The sequence below is a fragment of the Manis javanica genome, chromosome 1 (genome assembly GCF_040802235.1).
Source record: "Manis javanica isolate MJ-LG chromosome 1, MJ_LKY, whole genome shotgun sequence".
Classification (NCBI taxonomy): domain Eukaryota; kingdom Metazoa; phylum Chordata; class Mammalia; order Pholidota; family Manidae; genus Manis; species Manis javanica.
Genome location: NC_133156.1, coordinates 119,989,873 through 120,011,219, shown reverse-complemented (window position 1 = coordinate 120,011,219; position 21,347 = coordinate 119,989,873). Strand labels below are relative to the sequence as shown.

At 33.7% G+C, this 21,347-nt stretch overlaps 1 protein-coding gene across 9 annotated transcripts in view; it reads right to left on the bottom strand.

Annotated features, from left to right (window-relative positions):
• RICTOR (RPTOR independent companion of MTOR complex 2) overlaps positions 1-21,347 on the bottom strand; it is a 118,212-nt gene that overhangs the window by 62,499 nt on the left and 34,366 nt on the right. For all 9 annotated transcript variants that reach the window (XM_037002431.2, XM_037002424.2, XM_037002414.2 and 6 more), the window contains 3 exons: positions 7,944-8,008; positions 7,000-7,131; positions 1,640-1,703 (listed from right to left, as the gene is read on the bottom strand). In XM_037002431.2, the coding sequence (XP_036858326.2) occupies positions 1,640-1,703; positions 7,000-7,131; positions 7,944-8,008 (261 nt within the window). The remainder of the gene's footprint in view (positions 1-1,639; positions 1,704-6,999; positions 7,132-7,943; positions 8,009-21,347) is intronic.

Genomic DNA, 21,347 nt, shown 5'->3' with positions numbered 1-21,347 from the left:
ATACTGACACAAGTAACCAAAGAGTTATTCTACGTTCTTTGGAAACAAACTTTGTTTTCTTGTATTGAATTCTCAAAATCATGGCAATAGGACAGATTATACAAATAAGTAAAAACCATACATTTAATTTTTCAACTTAAATTTGAAGAGTTAAATCATGGTCCCAATATAACAGTTTACCTGCAACAAATGATTCATGATCTATCTCCAATACCACGTACTAGAACTGCAAATCTCTTTTAAGATAACTCATACATTTACTACTTCCTTATTATGTTCACTGTGGGTATTATTACTAACCACAAGCTAGACAACTGGAAGAAAAAGGAAAAAGAGGGGATCTATTCATTGTATAAACTCAGTATTCCACCATTCTGGAGCATGTACTGAATTCAAAGGTGGAGAAAGTGGGGAAGAAGCTAAAAAAAGATTACTTAAATAATTTCAGATGTTTTTACTTTAAACATCCATTTCATGAGTCCCATGAATGTTTAGGAAGAAACAACATTTTAGGATGAAATAGGATAAAATCTTCACACAGCTGTGTCCTACCCAAGTTAACTCTCAGTTCACTCTGTTCCTCTGCCAGTAGGACATACCATTACATTAAACAATAATTCCATGAAAGCCTCTCCTTAGAAGCATTATGGTTTAGCCTTAACACTCTCTCTTGCAGAATTTAAATTTTGACCTTTTACCCTGTACAATGGCCTGAAATGTTTATTGCAGTAGCCTACGTATGGAATGCATTCAAATTCATCTTCAAAACAACCAGCTTGTAAGATTATTTGTGACATCCATCTAATAGAACCAACTCCAAGCATACAATTAAGAGAAAGGGAGGGTGGGGAACAAGCAGTCTTCTTTCTCCAATAACATATCAAAGCGGTGATTTCATTTACAAGTCTACTAAAGAAAGAAATACAGTAGTCCTCTCTTATCTATGTGGATAGGTTCCAAATACCCCCTCCACCCCACGGATGCGTGAAACCACAGGTAGTACCAAATCTATATATAGTATGCTTTTTCCTGTAAACATACCTATGATAGGTTAATTTCTAAATTACGCACAGTAAGAGATTAACAATAACTAATAATAAAATAAAACAATTGTAACAATACATTGTAACAAAAGTTACGTGAATATGGGCTCTCTCAAAATATCTTATTGTACTATACTCACCCTTCTTGTGATGATGTGAGAAGATAAAATGCCTATGAGATGATATTAAGTAAGGAATGAGGTAGGCACTGTGACAGTGTTAGGCTACTAGTGACCTTCTGACCAGAGTCAGAAGGAGGAAGATTCACCTGCTTTCAGATCGTGGCTGGCCACAGGTGACTGACACCAGGGAAAGCACAACTGTGGATAATGATGAACTACCATATTCTTTTCAATGAGCATGTTATAAACCATACTGTCGTAGCTATAGCCAATCACAAAGAATTACAGAAAATATTTACACTTACCTTAATGTTCACTAGATCTATTTAACTAATAAAATTTTAACAAAATAAAAATGAGAATTTAGCTTTTGAATTCTAATAGAAAGATTTCACAGAACAGTCTAAATCTAAAAATGTAAAACACATAACATGAAATCATAAATCTGCCTTCACTCTCAGACATAGAGCATACCTTTCTTACTAATCGCAGTGCTTGTGTCCTCTCTACCTCGTTGCTCTGTTGTATGTCAATGCACCTAAATAACACAAAAAGTATTTAATTACTGATAAATCTTATTAAATAATTTTTGTATAGTAATACCACTATATCAGATGCATCTTTATAATGTCAGTATGAAATTTAAAAATTTTAATACATGTGATTTTTCAGTAGTAACAGATATTTAGTTAACATATGTCTCTAGTGATAAATATTTATTACAATAAAACATTTCAAAACTATTTCATTTAAAACTCCAGGAAAGAATAATATAGTAAATAATTTAAAGAATTTTGATATCTATAGAGAAATAATAAACATACTTTCAGAGGAAAGTACCAGAAATTACTGAAAAAAATATTCACCTATCTTTGATAAAAATCAGATATTTTATAAAAAATTGTGAAGGAAAAATATTTCAAGCCTATGTTTTAGTTTAATTGCTACTACAGGGCCTAAATTTTATTTATTATGACTAGACTATCCATATTATTTATTTTAACCAAAATATAATTTGAAATTGGAATGTGCTTTAAAAATCAATTCTCAATCAGGTATCATTAACTGATGTTTCTAGCATCAGTTATATTGAAAATTTATAAATTATTCCATTTCTAAAGGGTTTATGTGCCAGAATAATTCACTTTTACTTTTTAGGCAGTTACCTCTTCTACTCAATACTCTATATATAGACACGCTTGCTATAATATTCAAAAAGCATTTTTTCTATGTGACTATAATCTAAAACAATTTTATTTAAAAGTAAACAGACAGAGAATTCCTTTTTTGGCCACACAGACAGGCTTGTATCAGACCAATCCACCTGTCAAAAACAACTATAAAGGCTAAATAAAATACTTCATAGAGCAAATGTTAAAAGAGCAGTGGATAATAATCCCTCAGAAGAGAAGCATAAGCTCCACATCCAATTAGGCTTTGTATCTGGGGCACTTGTCAACTCCTAGTTTTAGGGGAATAGAGTACTAGCAGAAAGCAAAAGTCTTGGTGGATTACAGAGACAGGCTGAACTTTAAGGCAGCTAAAATGACTAGGACTTGAAAGGAAAAATCATAGAGAAAAGAAACAGGAGAATGAGCACAAATCTGCATGCAATCTCCTCTTGAAGGCACTTGCCAAGTTTGTGCAAAAGCAAGGTTACAATTTTTAAAAACTAAGCAAAAAACTACTGCAGAGAAGCTAAGGAATTGAGCAGAAATATTTCATCATGTACATAATACTCTAAGTAAGATAATAGGGCTCCAGGATGGTCATGGAAAAGGAGTTATACTACACATCTATATTTTTACTTGAGATCCCAAATAGCCACTTCCTAAAACAAAGGCAAAGCTAAAACCAAGATTTAACAGAAACAGTGTGATAAGCCAACATTCCAGAATAAGGTTTAACTCTCTTAAGAGGAAAACTGTACGATTCAGAGCCAAAAATGTTGAATATACAACCCAGCTGAATTCACATCCAATCAGATAATAACATGAACTATGCTTTAAAACAAATAAACATATAGTCAAGTAACTAAAAGCCAAGAAAAGAAAATGACAATAGAAAGAGTACACAGGTGATTTATATACTGGAGTTGTTGTAAGAGGGCTATAAATAACTATGATTAATATGCTCAAGTAAATAGAAGGAAAGATGGTGAAATAAAGCAGTGACCTAGAATCATTTTTAAATAAGACCAAAATAAATCACAGAAATACAATAACTGAAATTAAAAATTCAAGAGACTGATTTACTATTAGGATGGAGGAATTAAAAACAAAAACAGGTTAGTAAAAATTAGCTACAGTGAAGGACAAAAATTAATAATAAAGTCTGAAAATACAGTAAGGGTATCAGGGACATGTTGGACAGTGAACACATCCAATACCATATAACTGGAATAATGGAAGACAGGAAAGAATATAACAGAAAAAACCTTTGAAGTAGCCAGAGGAGAGAAAGAAAGACATCAGTTACAAAGAAGCAACAAGAAGAAAGACAATTGTTCAACAGGTTAAAAAAGAAAAATCCAGAAGACAGCAACTTATTTAAAGCACTGAAAAACAATAATTGGTCATAAAAAGAGCTTTCAAATATGAAGGCAAAATAGAGGCACTTACAGACAAAAAAATGAGAGAATTCATCTCTAGTAGATCTGTACTACAAGAAACAGTAAAGGAAAAGTGCACCAAGTTGAAAGTGAAAATACAAGAAGGAATACTACAGGGGTAAATAATGTAGATAAATATCAACAGTTCCAGTTATAAACAATAAGGGCACTGTCCTCTGGGGTTACACATGCTTTACACATATGTAAAAATAAAAAATATAACAATAACATAAAAAGCAGAAGGGAGATGACAGAGTTAATAAGAGGTTTCCTGCCTTGTTCTAGTTGTAATAAGCCTTAATACATCAAGAATTTGGTAGTCTCTAGGTCAACTGCAAAAAAATAGAGAAGACTATAACCAAGACATTAATAGAAGAGGAAACAAATTCTTCATTATTCCAAAAGAAATAAAAACAGAAAAACGCAAGAATGAGCAGATATAACAAATAGAATACAAATAGCAAGATAGCAAACTCAAATACATGAGACAACTAATAGCAAGATGACAAACTCATAAAGATATTAAATATTACATTAGATAAAGTCTATAGACCACACATATACAAACCATTACACATAGTATAAATACTCCAATTAGAAGACAAAGATGCTCAAACTAGATTTTAAAAAAATAAACAACCTGTACGATGTTTACAGGTGAGAAACTTACACGTAAAGGTCAAAAGACAAAGTAAAAGGATGGGAAATCATGTATCATGCAAACCTAAATAAAATAAAGTTAGTATAGCCATATTAATACTAAATAACATGAACACCTAGAACTATTACTAGGAATGAAGATGGATATTTCATAACTATGAAAGGACTGGTTCAATGTGAAGGCTTAACAATTCTAAATATGAAGGACTTAGCAAGATATATATAAAATACATAAAGCAAGAACTGACAGAAGTAGAAAATCTGCATAGTACTCTATCTTTTAAAGAAAATTGAGTCTATAAGTCATAAGACTTCCTAAAAAAGAGAACCACAGGTCCACAAAGATTCCCTAGTGGATTGTACTAACGAAGTAGGGCAAAAACAACACCCACCTTACATAAATTCATCCAGAGAAAACAAAAGGAGAGCAATACTTCCCTCATTGTTTTATAAAACAAACATTTTCTTGATACCAAAACCAAACATGGACATCAGAAGAATGGAAAAACATAGGCTAATACCTCTCACAAACATAGCTGCAAAAATCTTCCACAAAATATAAGCAAACCAAATTCAGTTATACATAAAAAGGACAAGACATCATGAACAAGTGGTGTTTACTTCAGGAATGCATACAAGGAATAAAAAGAAATGAATTAAAAGTCTACAGAAATATCATAAATAATGACAAAAAACTGGAAACTTTCAACCTGATTTCAGGAGCAAAACAAAGTTGTCTCCACTGCCACCATTTCTAGTCAGTGCAATATTCTAACCAGTACAGTATAAGGCAAGAAAAACAAAGATGCAAGGATTGAAAAGAGAGAAATAAAACAGTCATCATTTGCAATTAATTGCTTATGTACACAGAAACTCTAAAATAATCATAAAAAAAATTAAAACTGGAAAGCAAATTTAGCAAGATCACTAAGTAAGAGGTTAACATACAAAAGCAAAAAACAAAAAAGCAAAGGTTACAAATACACTTTGGCTGTCAGACACTCAATTTAGCAGGAGTTAGAAATCTGAAAAATGTGTTATTATACTTCTATTTTGTAATCTTTCCACTTGTATTCTTGATCTATATCTTATTTTCTCATTTCAATACTTGTATTATTCACTATTTCTCATTGATCTCAGTCTCTTTCACTAGCTTTTTTGCCTGTCTTTAAAAAAACCCAAAAAGCCACATTTATTTTTCTATGTATTAGTAGCAAAAAAATATGGAAAAGTAAAAATTACATTAATACACTTGTACACCTTAGAATAAACCTAACAAATATGTGTAAGACCTCTGCACAGAAAACAAAATGCTGTTGAGAGAAATTAAAGACCATTATCAAGCTGCAGTCATTAAAACAGTGAGAAAGTGGAGCCACAATAGGCAAACAGACCAACTAAAGAGAACAGAGAATGCAGAAATAGATCCATACTTATAAGTTACTTGATTTACAACAAAAGTGACACTAATCTAGACATGAGAGGAAAACCTTTTCCATAAATGCTAATATTTATTGAATATCCATAAAGATGAAAATTAATGTGACCTGACACCTACTTAAACATATAAAGGAATAAAACCTTTAGATGAAAAAGTACAGTAATATCTTTCAAAGAGACTAAAAACATTAACAATAAAGAACTGCAGGAAAGGCCAGGCAGACTGGAGAAGATACTGTCAATTCATACACCTGAAAGGAATTATATCCAGAAGATATTAAGAATTCCTATACAAGACAGACAGGCAATCAAATCTACAAATGATCAAAAGACAAGGAGACTACCCAAAAAGCCAACAAGAAAATAAAAGGTGCTTAACACCACTACCTATTAGGGAAATGCAAATTAAAACCAGAATGAGAACTCACAATGAAAACTGCAGCAGAAACGTTATAATTAAAAACTGAAAACAAAAAGTGCTGATGAGGATGTGGAGAGACTGGAACTCTCAAACATTGGTGGTAGGAATGTAAATTGGTAGAAATCTCTATAGAAAACTATTTGGCAGTATGTACTAAAACTAAATACACATAAACGTTATGACCCAGCAATTCCACTCCTACATGTATAGCCTAAGAGAAATGAGTATTTATGTCCACCAATGCGGACTTGAACAAGAATGTTCAGGTCAGCTTTATCAAAACAGTCAAATAACAAAAACCGACAAAATCAACAAAACTGGATAAACAGATTGTGGTCTATTCATAACATGAAATAGTACATAGAAATTAAAAAAATACACATAGATAAATCTCACAGATAAAAGTGAGGAAAGAAAAGAATAACTGTATATTTCCAATATATGATGCTCAAGAACAGGAAAAATTAGTCTATAATGAGCAAGGTCAGAATAATGTGTATTACTGGTTGGAAACACAAAGGAAGTTGAATGGATGATGAAAATGTTCTATTTATTATTTGGGATAATTGGGTAATTGGTTGTACATATTTGTAAAAATAATCAGGCTTTACACTAAAAATTTGTATACTTTATGGTGGTATGCTAAAACTTAACACGTATTATAAAAACAAATATAAACATAGAGAGTTGTAGGAAAATTACCTAGCTATTAAATAGTCCACTTTTAGTTTTAGCACCTTCTGCAGAATACTGGAGTCTTGGATGAGATATCGAAGAGCTCGTAGCCCTGCTGCCCGTACTTCTTTTGCTTCATTCAGTAAAGCTAACCGCAAGCTGTATGAGAAACAAAAAAAAGTTTTGCTGCATGAGTTTCAAAAGCAAATACAACTACAGAACCAAATTCTTCCTCAGGTGAAATAAGCAAAACTGATAGGCATTTTACATATATAAAATCATTTGCTATAATGGAACTTCACTAATGTTATTTCCTAATCTATGCCTCCTTGGTACAGTCTTACCGAAGAAAATGTTACTGAGTTTTGTTCTACCTTTTGTAATTTATATGACATGGGAAATTAAATATGCCTCTTTCAACGTGTATCACATATGCCCCTACCATCAATTCCCCTCTTTGTACCTACCTGCTTCCACTTCTCTCAAAGAATCATTGGTTTAAACCAATAAATACTGTATAATGACAGTAGGCACAGACTATTTACATTAATTTTAATTCCTAAGCATAACAAAAAGATGACTATGAAACTATAACATTACACCCCTACTGGTGGGTTTGATCAAGTCAGGTTTGCCATAAGCACATTTTGGCTTATGATAATCTAAAGACAAATCTACAGGTTCTTCTTGTTCTTGGGAATAATATGAGAACTTTCACTCTGTAACTTGTAGATTAAATTTAGAATTTTAAATTGTAGAAATGCAGGCATTTTTCAACATTAGCTTTGGTTATTTATATTTGATAATTACAAAATATCACTAAGAACAACAGGGTAATTAAAACTGGAGATCATGAATTTTTCTAATGTTTAAACAACTGATATCAAATATAAGGTGTTATACTATCCTATTTTTAGTTTAAAATTACTAAAATCTAGAAAGGGTAAGGGAAGGAACTGGATTATACTTACCAAATTATGATGTCCTCATAGTTAAAACCCAATTTTTCTTCACTGTGGCCAATATCACAAAGAAGCTGTCAAAACAAAACAAAAAAGTATGCGTATATGTGTAATATATTTGTCTATTTGTAGACATTACTTTTTAGAATTGAAAATAAGGTATATTCTTCAATAAAATTTTGAAAATATATGATTCTACTGCTCAATATGTAGATTTATTTCTATCATCTTACTGTGTTTTTATCTGACCTGCCAATTTTAGGTTTTTTTAACCCATTACCTTTATTGCCTTTTTGAATTAACCATTTTGTATTATTCCATTTTTTTCCCCTCACTTATTTTACTCTCACAAAAACTACTCTTTTAGTGATTACAAGAGAGATTATAACATGCACTGTTGACTTATTACAGTCTAAGAGAAATAATTACTTTACCATAGTCTCAATAATGCTAGACTTTTACAACACTAACTCCATTTACTTCCCTCACCTTTCACTTTATTACTGCTTTTTTTCTACCTCTCTTTTAAGCCCCATAGGACATTACTGTTACTTTTGTTTTTAGTTAACAATTAGTCAACATCAGTTTATATTTACTCACAAATTCATCTTTTCCATTATTCTTCACTTCAGTGGTACCTTAATGGGATATTCTTCATCCAAAGAACCCTGTTTCTTACTAGTTTCTTTTACTGGTGCTTCCATTATTTAAGAAATTTTTAGCCAAGGTTGCTTGTAATGGATTCTTTAAGTTTTTGTTTGTCTGGAGATGATTTTTTTTTTCACTTTTGCTTTTGGAAGATATTTTGCTGGATTTACAGATTTTTAGGTTGGCTGGTATTTTCTTTAAAAGTTTCAAGATAGCTTCCATTACTTCTGTTTTAGTCTGACGTCAGTCTTACTGTTGGCTCCTTAGAAGGTCACATATCCTTTTTCTCAGACTCTGTTCAATATTTTTTCCTTTATCTTTGGTTTTCAGCAATCTTAGTTTCTTTCTCTTCTCTCTTTCTGGTAATTCAAATGTCATATTTTTTTATGACATGTATACCACAAATATTTAAAGCTTCTTTTCTGTTTACTCCATTCTCTTTTATCTCAGTGTGTAGGATGGACATTTTCTATTTAACTGTCTTCTGACAAGTCTAATTTATTATACTTATCTAGTGAGTTTTAAATTCTTAGTAATGCATTTTTCTCTTCTTGAATTTCTATTTAATTTTACACATATCCAACATCATAATGAAAAATCTTCACTTTCACTACAGTTTCCTCCAATTTTTTTCACATATTAAAATATTTAAGTGCTTGTTGTGTAAATGGATGTGAACATGTGGATCATCTCTGGATCTGTTTCTATTACCTACCTTTCCCTTTGTTCTAGTCATATGTTCCTCATCTTGGTAGATCCTATAATCTTTGTATATAAAAACTTACAGATTCCTGATATTATCTTTCTCCACAAATGGTTCATCCTTCTCTTTGTTAGTCACTGAACAATGCTGAGTCTATATTACGTTGCTCCTCTGGTAAGACCCAGTCTACCTCTGGTTTTTCCTTTCCCTCCTTGCCACCCCACCACTCCACTCCACCGTTTTAACTGAATGCCTGCTGTTAGGGACTAGTTCCAAGAGGATGACCTATCTAATTTTTCTGTTGCAAAAACACTGCAAGTTCCAACCTGATATTCAAAGATTTTCTGCTTAAGTTTTCAACCTTCCCATCCCACCAAGTCCCAGAATTCAACAAATGTACAGAAGGAAGAATCTCCTTATACGGATTTTCCCTAGGTTTAACCCAAAGGTGTATGCTGGTTTTTTTTTTCTGTTCAGCAAAGTACTCCTGGGTCTGAAAGTCTGAATTCTTAGCTTCCTGCCCATACCCCACATTTGCAAGTATTTTACAAGTATCCCCCAGGTAAAAGTTGTTGAAGAAGTAGGCTCAACTTCACAAAATTCTCTCCTCTGAAATTTTGTCTCCTATACTTCTTGTTGCCCAAGTAGTTTCCTGCTAGCCTCAGACAAGCTTTCCTTGTTGTTTTCATTAAGAACGCTTATCTAATACTAGGTACTTCCAATCCACCTAGATGACCATATGGCATTTTAATCTAAAAGTTACATGAAAGTTTCTCAAATCATTCACCAGGCTTAACTGAAAAAGGATAAAGGAAGTTAATCATTTAATTAACATTAAAGAATCAGAAGGGTTTTTCAAGTGCTATTATTATTCTTCCTCAGTATCAAGTCACGCACATCTTAACAATACAGAATAATTATATAATATTTGAACATGAGGAGAAACAACCAAAGAGACCATCACATCTGTCTATGTGAAAGCAATGGACCCAAGAATGTACTTAAAAGGCACAATATTGTAGAGAAAAAGCTAATGGTGTACCCTATCCTACTGATACCCAGATTCTATCCTATTGGTAGAATCCTTGTAAATCTCCTCTCCAGTTTCTTTTTTAGAGAGAAAACAAAAAAGAGATGTTCCAAATAGAATAGGATAGAGTATAGGAATAGAATAGCTCTCAGATACTACAATATTTTCACAGCAGGGAAACAGACTATACAAATGATCACTTTATGTGAATGGAAAATGCTGTGTAAATAGGTAAACAGGTAAAAAAAGCTAAAAAGCTTTTCTTCACGTATCTTTATCCAAAATGCATGTATTGGTATTCCTATACAATGTTAAAATTCTGAAATATAAACAAGTAAGTTTTAGACTTTCAAAGAGTATAAAAAAATTTTGTTAATTTTTTTTTTGTTGTACAATGTTGTAAGCACTTAGAAAAGGGTGAGGACTTTTTATATACACATACAGATTTAAAATAATAATGTATTAAAATGTCCTGAGCTTTGAGACAAAAGAGAAAATTTTCTATACTACTATAAAACAATTACATACCTAAAATTAAAAGCTAAATAACATATTAGTAAAAAAATACTTGCAAAAACATGACAGACAAAAGGTTAAGGCCCTCTATAAATCTGCTAGGGCTCCTATAACAAATACTACAGACCAGTAGGCTTAAACATAAAAATTTATTTTCTCATAGTTATGGAGGCCAGAAGTATAAGAACAAGGTGTCTTGAAAGAGTTTCTTTGTTCTGAAGGCCTCTCTCCTTGGCTGAAAGATGGCTATCTTTTTACTTGTCTTCCTATAGTCTTCCCTCTGTGTATGTCTGTATCTTAATCTCCTTTTCTTATCAGGGCAGCAGTCATATTGGATTAGAGACCATGCATGGGAACTAATTTTACCTTAATTACCTCTTAAATGCCCTATCCCAAACACAGACTTATTTTGAGATGCCAGGGTTAGGATTCCAAAAAGTGCATTTTGGGGGTGACAAAGTTCAGCCCGTAACATTGCACCCTCACCTAGCAAAGTAATATAGGCAGATCCTTACAATGTAAAAGGTCTGAACAAACTGGGGAAAGACCTCTCAGAAGAGGCAGAGAAAATGTACGGTTTACTGAAGAAATAAGACTGGTAAGTAAACATGACTTTCTGTTTCCTAAAATCTGAAACAAATACATTGGAATATGCCATTTAAAATAAACTTATCAAACTGACAAGAAATTGTTTTTTAACATTATAATACTACATAAGAGCATACATTGCTGATGGGATTATAAACTATAAACATTTTGTAAAATCAACTGAAAAAAGCACCAGAATCAGGATCCACTTTCTGTGTTTTATATTAATAAAATAATCTAAAATGCAAACTGAGTTCAAGCATAAGAGACTCAAGACATTATTTACAAAGTAAAATCTGGAAACAAAATGTTCATAAAGGAGGAACCTTATGTATTCATTAACATTATATAATATTTGAACATGAGAAGAAACATGCATGTATTGGTAAGTGAAGGAAAAGATTCTAAAAGATATATATTTTTTAAAAAGCTATACTTTATTTTAAAGATACATTTCTTAAAAAGTCTATACATCAAAATTTTACTTCCAAAAATGAAAGTGCAATCATACGTACCTTATTTTCCTTCTTTGTGCTTTGCTGCATTTTACAAATTATTTACAATGAATATGTATTATAAAATCTGAGGGACAATGATATAAATAGCATTCATGAATAGTAACAAAAGTAAAAACCATTGACTATTAACCTTTTCAACCCTAGAAAGTATTTTTGTAAATGAAGACAACTGAGGCTTAAAGATGGTAGTATGACCTCCCAAGGCAAGCCAGTTAAGTGGTAAATCAGAACAGACAAGTCTGGGTCAAGAGCCTGCTGTGAAAAATGTTACTACAATTTTGCACTGAAATTATTTACATAGGAGTAGAGGTGCAGATTGGACATAAATAAATGAATAACTGAACGCTACCACCTTATTTCATTTCTCCAACCTCAAAGGTAGTATAAATCAAAAGTCTGAAGAATCACATTCTGGCTCTATACTCATAAAACAAAGAAGTGAATTTAACTATTATTTTTTCCAGAACAGCTAAATAAAAACACACATTAAAAAAATTGACCAGGAGAGATTAAAGATGGCGGCATGAGAGGTGAGACAGAGACCTCCTCCCAAAACCACATATAATATGAAAATAAAGTTAATACAACTAATCCTAAAAGATCAACAGGAAAGAAGGCTGCGCCAGACTACATACACCTGAAGAAAAGAGAAGACCTCACAAAACAGGGAAACATACAAAAGCCGTGATCCAGCGGGACCCAAGCCCTTCCCCCACACCAGCTCACCAGCAAGAGGAAGAGAAATGGAGGGGGGAAGGGGTGGAGGCCTAGGACTGCTGAACACCCAGCCCTGGAGATTGGCTCTGTGAGCATGAACCTACATTGCATAATGCTCTGGAGATAAGTGGGGCTGCAAAGCTAAGACAGGTGAATACTTGGAGAGACTGAGATTCCAGCCGCTTGTGGTAAACAGGGATCCACATCCAGGTGCTCTGGGACAAAAGAAAGGGAGGCAGTCTGAGAGACTGCCTAACAGTTAGAGGGCTGCTAAAGGGGCAAGGATTGCACAGAGCTTGATGTTCAGGAGAAAGGGCAAGTGTACAAAATTGTCCAGGTGCACTCAGCCCAGCAGGTTGGGAACCTTCAGGAACTTCTAGGAGATTCAGGTGCTCCATCCCCCTGGCTAGCTATGTAGCTACAAGGCCCCCCATTGCACTACACAGCCTACTGTGCCTTCCTCCTAGCCAGCACCAGCTTGCAAGCGGGCTGCCCCCACCATTGTGCCAGGCCAGACAGAGGGTGGCCCCACCTACAGCAGCTACAAATGTAAAACACAGAGGCTTCTATCTGCGCATGCAGCCCACTGGCCCTGGCAGTGGAGACAGGCACTGCAGCCAGGAAGCAGGAAAGAGCTCTTTCCTCCCAACAGGCACCAGCGCCCTTGCCTGCAACCCCCACCATCGTTCCAGGGACTGAGCAGCTCCAGAGAGTAGAGCTTCTGGGCACTAGAGGGCACCACCTACAAATATGAAACGTCAAAGAAATCTGATTCAAACCAAAATCCCACAAACACCAGAAAGAGGGCCAAGTGAAACTGAACTTATCAATCTTCCTAAAAGAGATTTTTTTTTAAAAATGCATGCTCACGGAGCTACAGAAAATTATTCAACAACTCAGAGAGGAATTCAAGAATGAGATACAAACATCTGAAAATATAGTATCTGAAATGAAACAAAATGGAGGCATTTAAAAGCAGAATAGATGAAGTAGTAGAGACGGTAAATGGAATAGAAAATAGAGAATAGAAATACAAAGAAGCTGAGGCACAGAGAGAAAAAAAGGATCTCTAGGAATGAAAGAATATTGAGAGAACTGTGCAACCAATCCAAACGGAATAATATTCGCAATACAGGGGTACCAGAAGAAGAAGAGAGAAAAAAAGGGATAGAGAGTGTCTTTGAGAAGGCAATTGCTGAAAACTTCCCCAATCTGCGAAGGATATAGTGTCTCAGGTCAATGAGGTGCACAGATCCAGCAAAACAAGGTACCCAAGGAAGACAACACCAAGACAAATAATAATTAAAATGGCAAAGATGAAGGATAAGGAGAGAGTATGAAAGGCAGCTAGAGAGAGAAAAAAGATCACATAAAAAGGAAAACCCATCAGGCTATCATCAGACTTCTCAACAAAAACCTTACAGGCCACAAAGGAGTGGCCTGATATATTTAATGCAATGAAACAGAAGAGCCCTGAACCAAGAATACTCTACCTGGCAAGATTATCATTTAAACTTGAAGGAGGGATTAAACAATTTCCAGATAAGCAAAAGCTGAGAATATTTACCTCCCACAAACAATCTCTACAGTGTATTTTGGAGGGACTGCTATAGATGGAAGTGGTCCTAAGGCTAATAGTTGTCACCAGAGGATATAAAACCACAGTAAAGAAAGCAGAACAATTAATTACTATGCAGATGCAAAATCAAATCAACTACTCCCAAAGTCAGTCAAGGGATGGATAAAGAGTACAGAATATGATACCTAAAATATAAAGAATGGAGAAGGAAGAAAAAAGAAGAAAAAAAAATCTTTAGATTGTGTTTTAAGAGCATACTAAGTGAGTTAAATTAGACTGTCAGATAGTAAGGGAATTAACCTGGAACATTTGGTAACCACGAATCTAAAGCCTGCAATGGCAATAAGTACATACCTATCGATAATCACCCTAAATGTAAAAGGTCTCAATGCACCAATCAAAAGACACGGAGTCACTGAGTAGATAAAAAACAAGACCTGTCTACATGCTGCCTACAAGAGACTCACTTCAAACCCAAAGACATACACAGATTAAAAGCGAAGGAATGGAAAAAGATATTTCATGCAACTAATAGGGAGAAAAAAAGCAGGTGTTGCAGTACTTGTATCAGACAAAACAGACTTCAAAACAAAGAAAGTAACAAGACAAAGAAGGACATTACATAATGATAAAGGGGTCAATCCAACAAGAGGATATAACCACTACAAATATATACAGACACAACACAGGAGCACCTACATAGGTCAAATAAATACTAACAGAATTAAAGGGGGAAATAGAATGCAATGCATTTATTTTAGGAGACTTCAACACACCACTCACTCTGAAAGACAGATCAACTAGACAAAATAAGTAAGGAAACAAAGGCACAGAACAACACATCAGAACAGATGGACCTAACAGACATAAACAGAACACTCCACCCTAAAGCAGCAGGATACACATTCTTCTCAAGTGCACATGGAAAATTTTCAAGAATAGATCATATATTAGGCCTCAAAAAGAGCCTCAGTAAATGCAAAAAGATTGAAATTGTACCAACCAACTTCTCAGAACACAAAAGTATGAAGCTAAAAATAAATTATGTAAAGAAAATGAAAAAGCCCACAGACATGTGTAAGCTTAACAACATGCTTCTAAATAACCAATGGATCAATGACCAAATAAAAACAGAGATCAAGCAATATATGCAGACAAATAACAACAATAATGCAACACCACATAATCTGTGTGATGTAGCAAAGGCTCTGAGGGAAGTATATTGCAATACAGGCCCACCTCAGCAAAGAAGATCAATCCCGTATAAACACTCTAAATTCACGATTAATGAAACTAGAAAAAGAAGAACAAATGACACCCAAAGTCAGTAGAGTCGGAACATAATAAACACTAGTGCAGAAATAAATAAAATCGAGAAGAATGAAACAATAGAAAGAATCAATAAAAGCAAGAGCTGGTTCCTCAAGAAAATAAACAAAATAGATACAGGCCTAGACAGACTTATCAAGAAGAAAAGAGAGTTTACACACATAAACAGAATCAGAAATGAGAAAGGAAAAATCACTACAGACATCACAGAAATACAAAGAATTATGAAAGAACACTGTGAAAAATTATATGCTAACAAACTGGATTACCTAGAAAAAATGGACAACTTTCTAGAAAAATACAACCTTTTAAGGCTGACCCAGAAAAAATAGAAAATCTGAACAGACCAATTACCAGCAACAAAAATTAGTAATCAAAAAACTACCGAAGAATGAAACGCCAGGACCGGATGACTTCCCTGCTGAATTTTATCAGACATTTAGTGAAGACCTAAACCCATCCATCCTCCTTAAAGTTTTCCAAAAAGTAGAAGAGGGAATACTTCCAAACTCATTCTATGAGGCTAGCATCACTCTAATACCAAAACCAGACAAAGACACCACAAAAAAAGAAAATTACAGACCAATATCCCTGATGAACATAGATGTAAAATACTCAACAAAGTATGAGCAAACAGAATTCAAAAATACATCAAAAAGATCATCCATCATGATCAAGTAGGACTTATACCAGGGGTGCAAGGATAGTACAATATTAGAAAATTCATCAACATTCTCCACCACATCAACGAAAAGGAGAAAAATCATGTGATCATTTCCATTAATGTGAAAAAGCATTTGACAAATCCAACATCCATTCATGATAAAAATTCTCAACAAAATGGGTATAGAGGGCAAGTACCTCAACATAATAAAGGCTGTAAATGACAAAGCCATAGCCAACATCATACTTAACAGCAAGAAGCTGAAAGCTTTTCCTTTAAGATCAGGAACAAGACAAGGATGCCCACTCTCCCCACTTTTATTAAACATATCTGGAGGACCTCGCCATGGCAATCAGACAACACAAAGAAATAAATGGTATCCAGATTGATAAGGAAGAAGTTAAAATGTCACTGTTTGCAGATGACATGATATTGTACATAAAAAAGCCTAAAGAATCTATTCCAAAACTAAATTCAGCAAAGTTGCAGGATACAAAATTAATATGCAGAAGTCTGTTGCATTCCTGTATACTAATGATGAACCAGCAGAAAGAGAAATCAGAAAAACAATTCCATTTACAGTTGCATCAAAAAGAATAAAATACCTAGGAATAAACCTAACCAAGGAAGTGAAAGACCTATTCCTTGAAAACTACAAGAACCTTTTGAGAGAAATTAAAGAGGACACTAAAAAATGGAAATTCATCCCATGCTCTTGGGTAGGAAGAATTAATATCATCAAAATGGCCATCCTGCCTACAACAATGTACAGATTCAATACAATCCCTATCAAAATACCAACAGCATTCTTCAATGAACTAGAGCAAATAGTTCTAAAATTCATATGGAACCACAAGAGATCCTGAATAGCCAAAGCAATCCTGAGAAGGAAGAACAAAGCAGGGGGGATTATGCTCCCCGACTTCAAGTTCTACTACAAAGCCACAGTAATCAAGACAATTTGGTACTGGCACAAGAACAGACCCATAGACCAATAGAACACACTAGAGAGTCCAGATATTAACCCAAGCATATATGCTCAATTAATACATGGTAAAGGAGCCATGGATATACAATGGGGAAATGATAGCCTCTTCAACAGCTGGTGCTGGCAAAACTGGACAGCTACATGCAATAGAATGAAACTGGATTATTGCCTAACCCCATACACAAAAGTAAACTCAAAATGGATCAAAGACCTGAATTTAAGTCATGAAACCATAAAACTCTTAGAAAAAAACATAGGCAAAAATCTCTTGAATATAAACATGAGCAACTTTGTCCTGAACACATCTCCTCAGGCAAGAGAAGCAAAAGCAAAAATGAACTCATGGGACTACATCAAACTAAAAAGGTTTTGTATGGCAAAGGACATCATCAACAAAACAAAAAGGCATCCTACAGTATGGGAGAATATATTTGTAAATGACAGATCTGACAAAGGGTTAACATTTAAAATATATGAAGAACTCCCACATCTCAACAACCAAAAAGCAAATAACCCAATTAAATAATGGGTGGAGGATATGAGCAGACACTTCTCCAAAGAAGAAATTCAGATGGCCAACGGGGACATGAAAAGATGCTCCACATCACTAATCATCAGGGAAATGCAAATTAAAACCACAATGAGAGATACCACCTTACACCAGTTAGGATGGCCAACATCAAAAAGACTAGGAACAACAAATGCTGGCGAGGATGTGGAGAAAGGGAAACCCTCCTACACTGCTGGTGGGAATGTAAACTAGTTCAACCATTATGGAAAGCAATATGGACATTCCTCAAAAAACTAAAAAAATTACCATTTGACCTGGGAATTCCATTTCTAGGACTTTACCCAAAGAAAACAAGTTCTCAGATTCAAAAAGACATATGTACCCCTGTTTATTGCAGCACTATTTACAATAGCCAAGACACGGAAGCAACCTAAGTGTCCATCAGTAGATGAATGGATAAAGAAGTGGTACATATACACAATGGAATACTATTCAGCCATAAGGAACAAACATATCCTACCATTTGCAACAACATGGATGGAGCTGGAGGGTAGTATGCTCAGTGAAATAAGCCAGGCAGGAAAGACAAGTAACAAATGATTTCCCTCATTTGTGGAGTATAACAACAAAGCAAAGCTAAAGGAACAAAATAGCAGCAGACTCAGAGACTCCAAGAAGGGACTAGCAGTTAGTGAAGGGCAGGGGTGGAGAGGGCAGGTGGGGAGGGAGGGAGAAGGAGATTGAGGGGTTTTATGATTCGTGCACATGGTGTGTGTGGGGTTACAGGGAAGACAGTTTAGCACAGAGAAGGCAGGTAGGAACTCTGTGGCATCTTACTATACTGATGGACAGTGACTGCAATGGGGCATGGGGGGGGGACTCGATAATAAGGCTGAATGTAGTAACATTGTTTTTCTTATGAAAACTTCATAAGAGTGTATTTCAATGATATCTTAATTTAAAAAATTGACCATTTCAAAGGATTAACACATAATATACAAAAACTACACTTGTGACTAGTAAAAATAATTTAGTATCTGAGATCCCCAGATATTTCAGATTACTTGCATTGCCACTGTATGGCACCATATGTTAATAAAGAAGAAAAATAAGGACTGCTTATCATGGTGTTATGACTAATTAGACCTTGGACATATTCTATTATAAACAGAAAAATGAAGCTTAGAATGTGTTCATAAATATTGTACTTTTAAAATGAGAGAAATGTTACTTTCTTACACCAGTGATTTATACATAAGCTAAATTTCTAAAAGGGCAGTATTTCCATTCTTCTGCTACAGCAGAAATCTATGTTAATGTAATGAAATGCCTTTCAATCCTAAAAGTGAAGTATACTAAGTCTTGCCCTATCAGGGATTGATTTCTCCCCTAAGTATGTCCTTGGTTCTCATTTCGTGCATTATCTTTTGTACACTTGCTAGATATCCTTGTAGAAAACTACAGATTCAGAGAAATCTAATTTCCAAATTATCCACCTTCCTAAACCACCAAATACATTTGCTAAGATAGCAGTTTTGGTGACAAGGTAAAAAATTTATAATTATTATGGTCTTCAAAAAATACATACAATTTGGGAAGTACTTAGAAAAGAGTATCTTTTTTTTACTACCTAATATCAATGCATTTCAACTGCTAGAAACATTTCTAAAGAAAATGTTCACTCCATTACAAACTGGAAAATCACAATTAACAACTAAAATATACAACAAACTATAGCACATTTGCCATAATCAGTGCCTATTCTCCAAGGATAATAATAGATGTTAGGGTTATACTTTTCAATTATAGTTAAAAATGCTTTCATATTGTTTCCAGAATTACAGAACCTCTACTTATTAATCAGTCTTAGAGGAAGCTATCCCTTTTTAAAATTTTTTAAATCTTATATTGGTTTCAAACATAAGGTGGTTCAACAGTTACCCATATTATTAAATCCTCACCCCCACCTAGTACAGTTACTAGAATATATCCATTTTGAATTAGAATTATCCCAAGCTTTCTATATATAAATAATTCACACATATCAGGAATAAAAAATTAGAGAGACACTGATAAGATTCAGAATTTTCAATTATTGAAGAAATGTTATACTTTAACATTTCATCACCAGTTCACTTATTATGTTTCAAAATATTAGTAATAAGACTAAATTATTTTAGCACAAAATTCTTGTTATGACTGACTACCTTACTGATCATTTCCTAATATAAATAATCAAACCCTAAAGTACAAATCAAGCCTTTTATTCAAAGAGACACAGAAATGGCAAGAAGAATGCTGAACTGGTGAATTTAAAATGATAGACATCTCATCCTGCCTCAACTACTGACTGAATTACTAACTAATTTTCAGTCATTCTGCAGCAGTTTCTTCAGTACTAAGCCATTACAATAAACTTCCAGTCTCCTGTGTAAGTTATTAAAATGTGATACTGTCTGCTCTATCACACTGGCAAGAGTAAATCATTGATTATGTTTAGAAATCATTAAAGTCTCTTCAAAATATAAGAATTAACATCCTAACAGTCACTTAAAATGGTAATCTATTATTAGACATTACAATTTTCATTGAGTTTCTATGGCTCCCATCCAATGTATTTTTACAACTATGAGTCACAAAACCTAGCTGAATGTGACAAAATAGGACACAGTACATACAGAAGACAGCAAGAAATGGCTGGCTACTCTATTTTATGACTGAAAGCTGTAAAGATGATGTATCTTAGTCATATGGCAAGTTTTTGAGAGTGAGGCTAACCTAAAAGAAAGTTGAGAAATGGAGAGACAGAATACAATTAACATTTTTCAACCCCTGAGTTGTTCTGCCTAAATCAGGACCCAACATTTGGTTAACCTCATGACAGCGGATAACTTTTTTTACTTCGGCTCAATTGAATTACACCGGTTAAAGTTTTTACTTATCAACCAACTGTAGCATTCAGTATTATCAGAAGTATATAATTATTTTATGAGCATAACTTAAATATTTTTATATAAACAAAACAAATACTATCATATGATATCTTGTTTTTAAATGGGGTAAATGTTTGGTAACACATCACTTGTTTATTTTCCCTATTAACATCTATATCCAACATCAGTCCATTTATTTTTTATAATTAACCCATATGACTTTCTTATGAATACTAAAATATTCAAAAGGGGCTGTCAACAATATTATACTCTGACTAAGTTAAAATAGAAGTCTAGACCATCTTTAGGTAATAAAAATGTCAGAGATGCTGATTAAAACTTAATTTTTAGAAAATATAATGATCAGTTAAAACTGGACAGTTAAATGCTATTCCCATTTTACTCCTATTGCTCTAAAGGTTAAAGGATTAGTTCTCCTGTAAAAACAACAGACAGAATAACCCAAACTTAAAAAAGTCTTATCACAGATTAGAATTCTATAGAATGCTCTTTTCAGAGAGCAATTTATAAATAAGTTTTAAAATATAAACTACAAATGCTCTTGGTTCAGTAATCACATTTCTAAAATTCTACTCTGCATAAAAAAAGTACACACGAGTGTTACTAATAATACATTATGTAAAATAGCAAAATGGAGGGTAATATTTTTAATAGTGGAATGATTAATT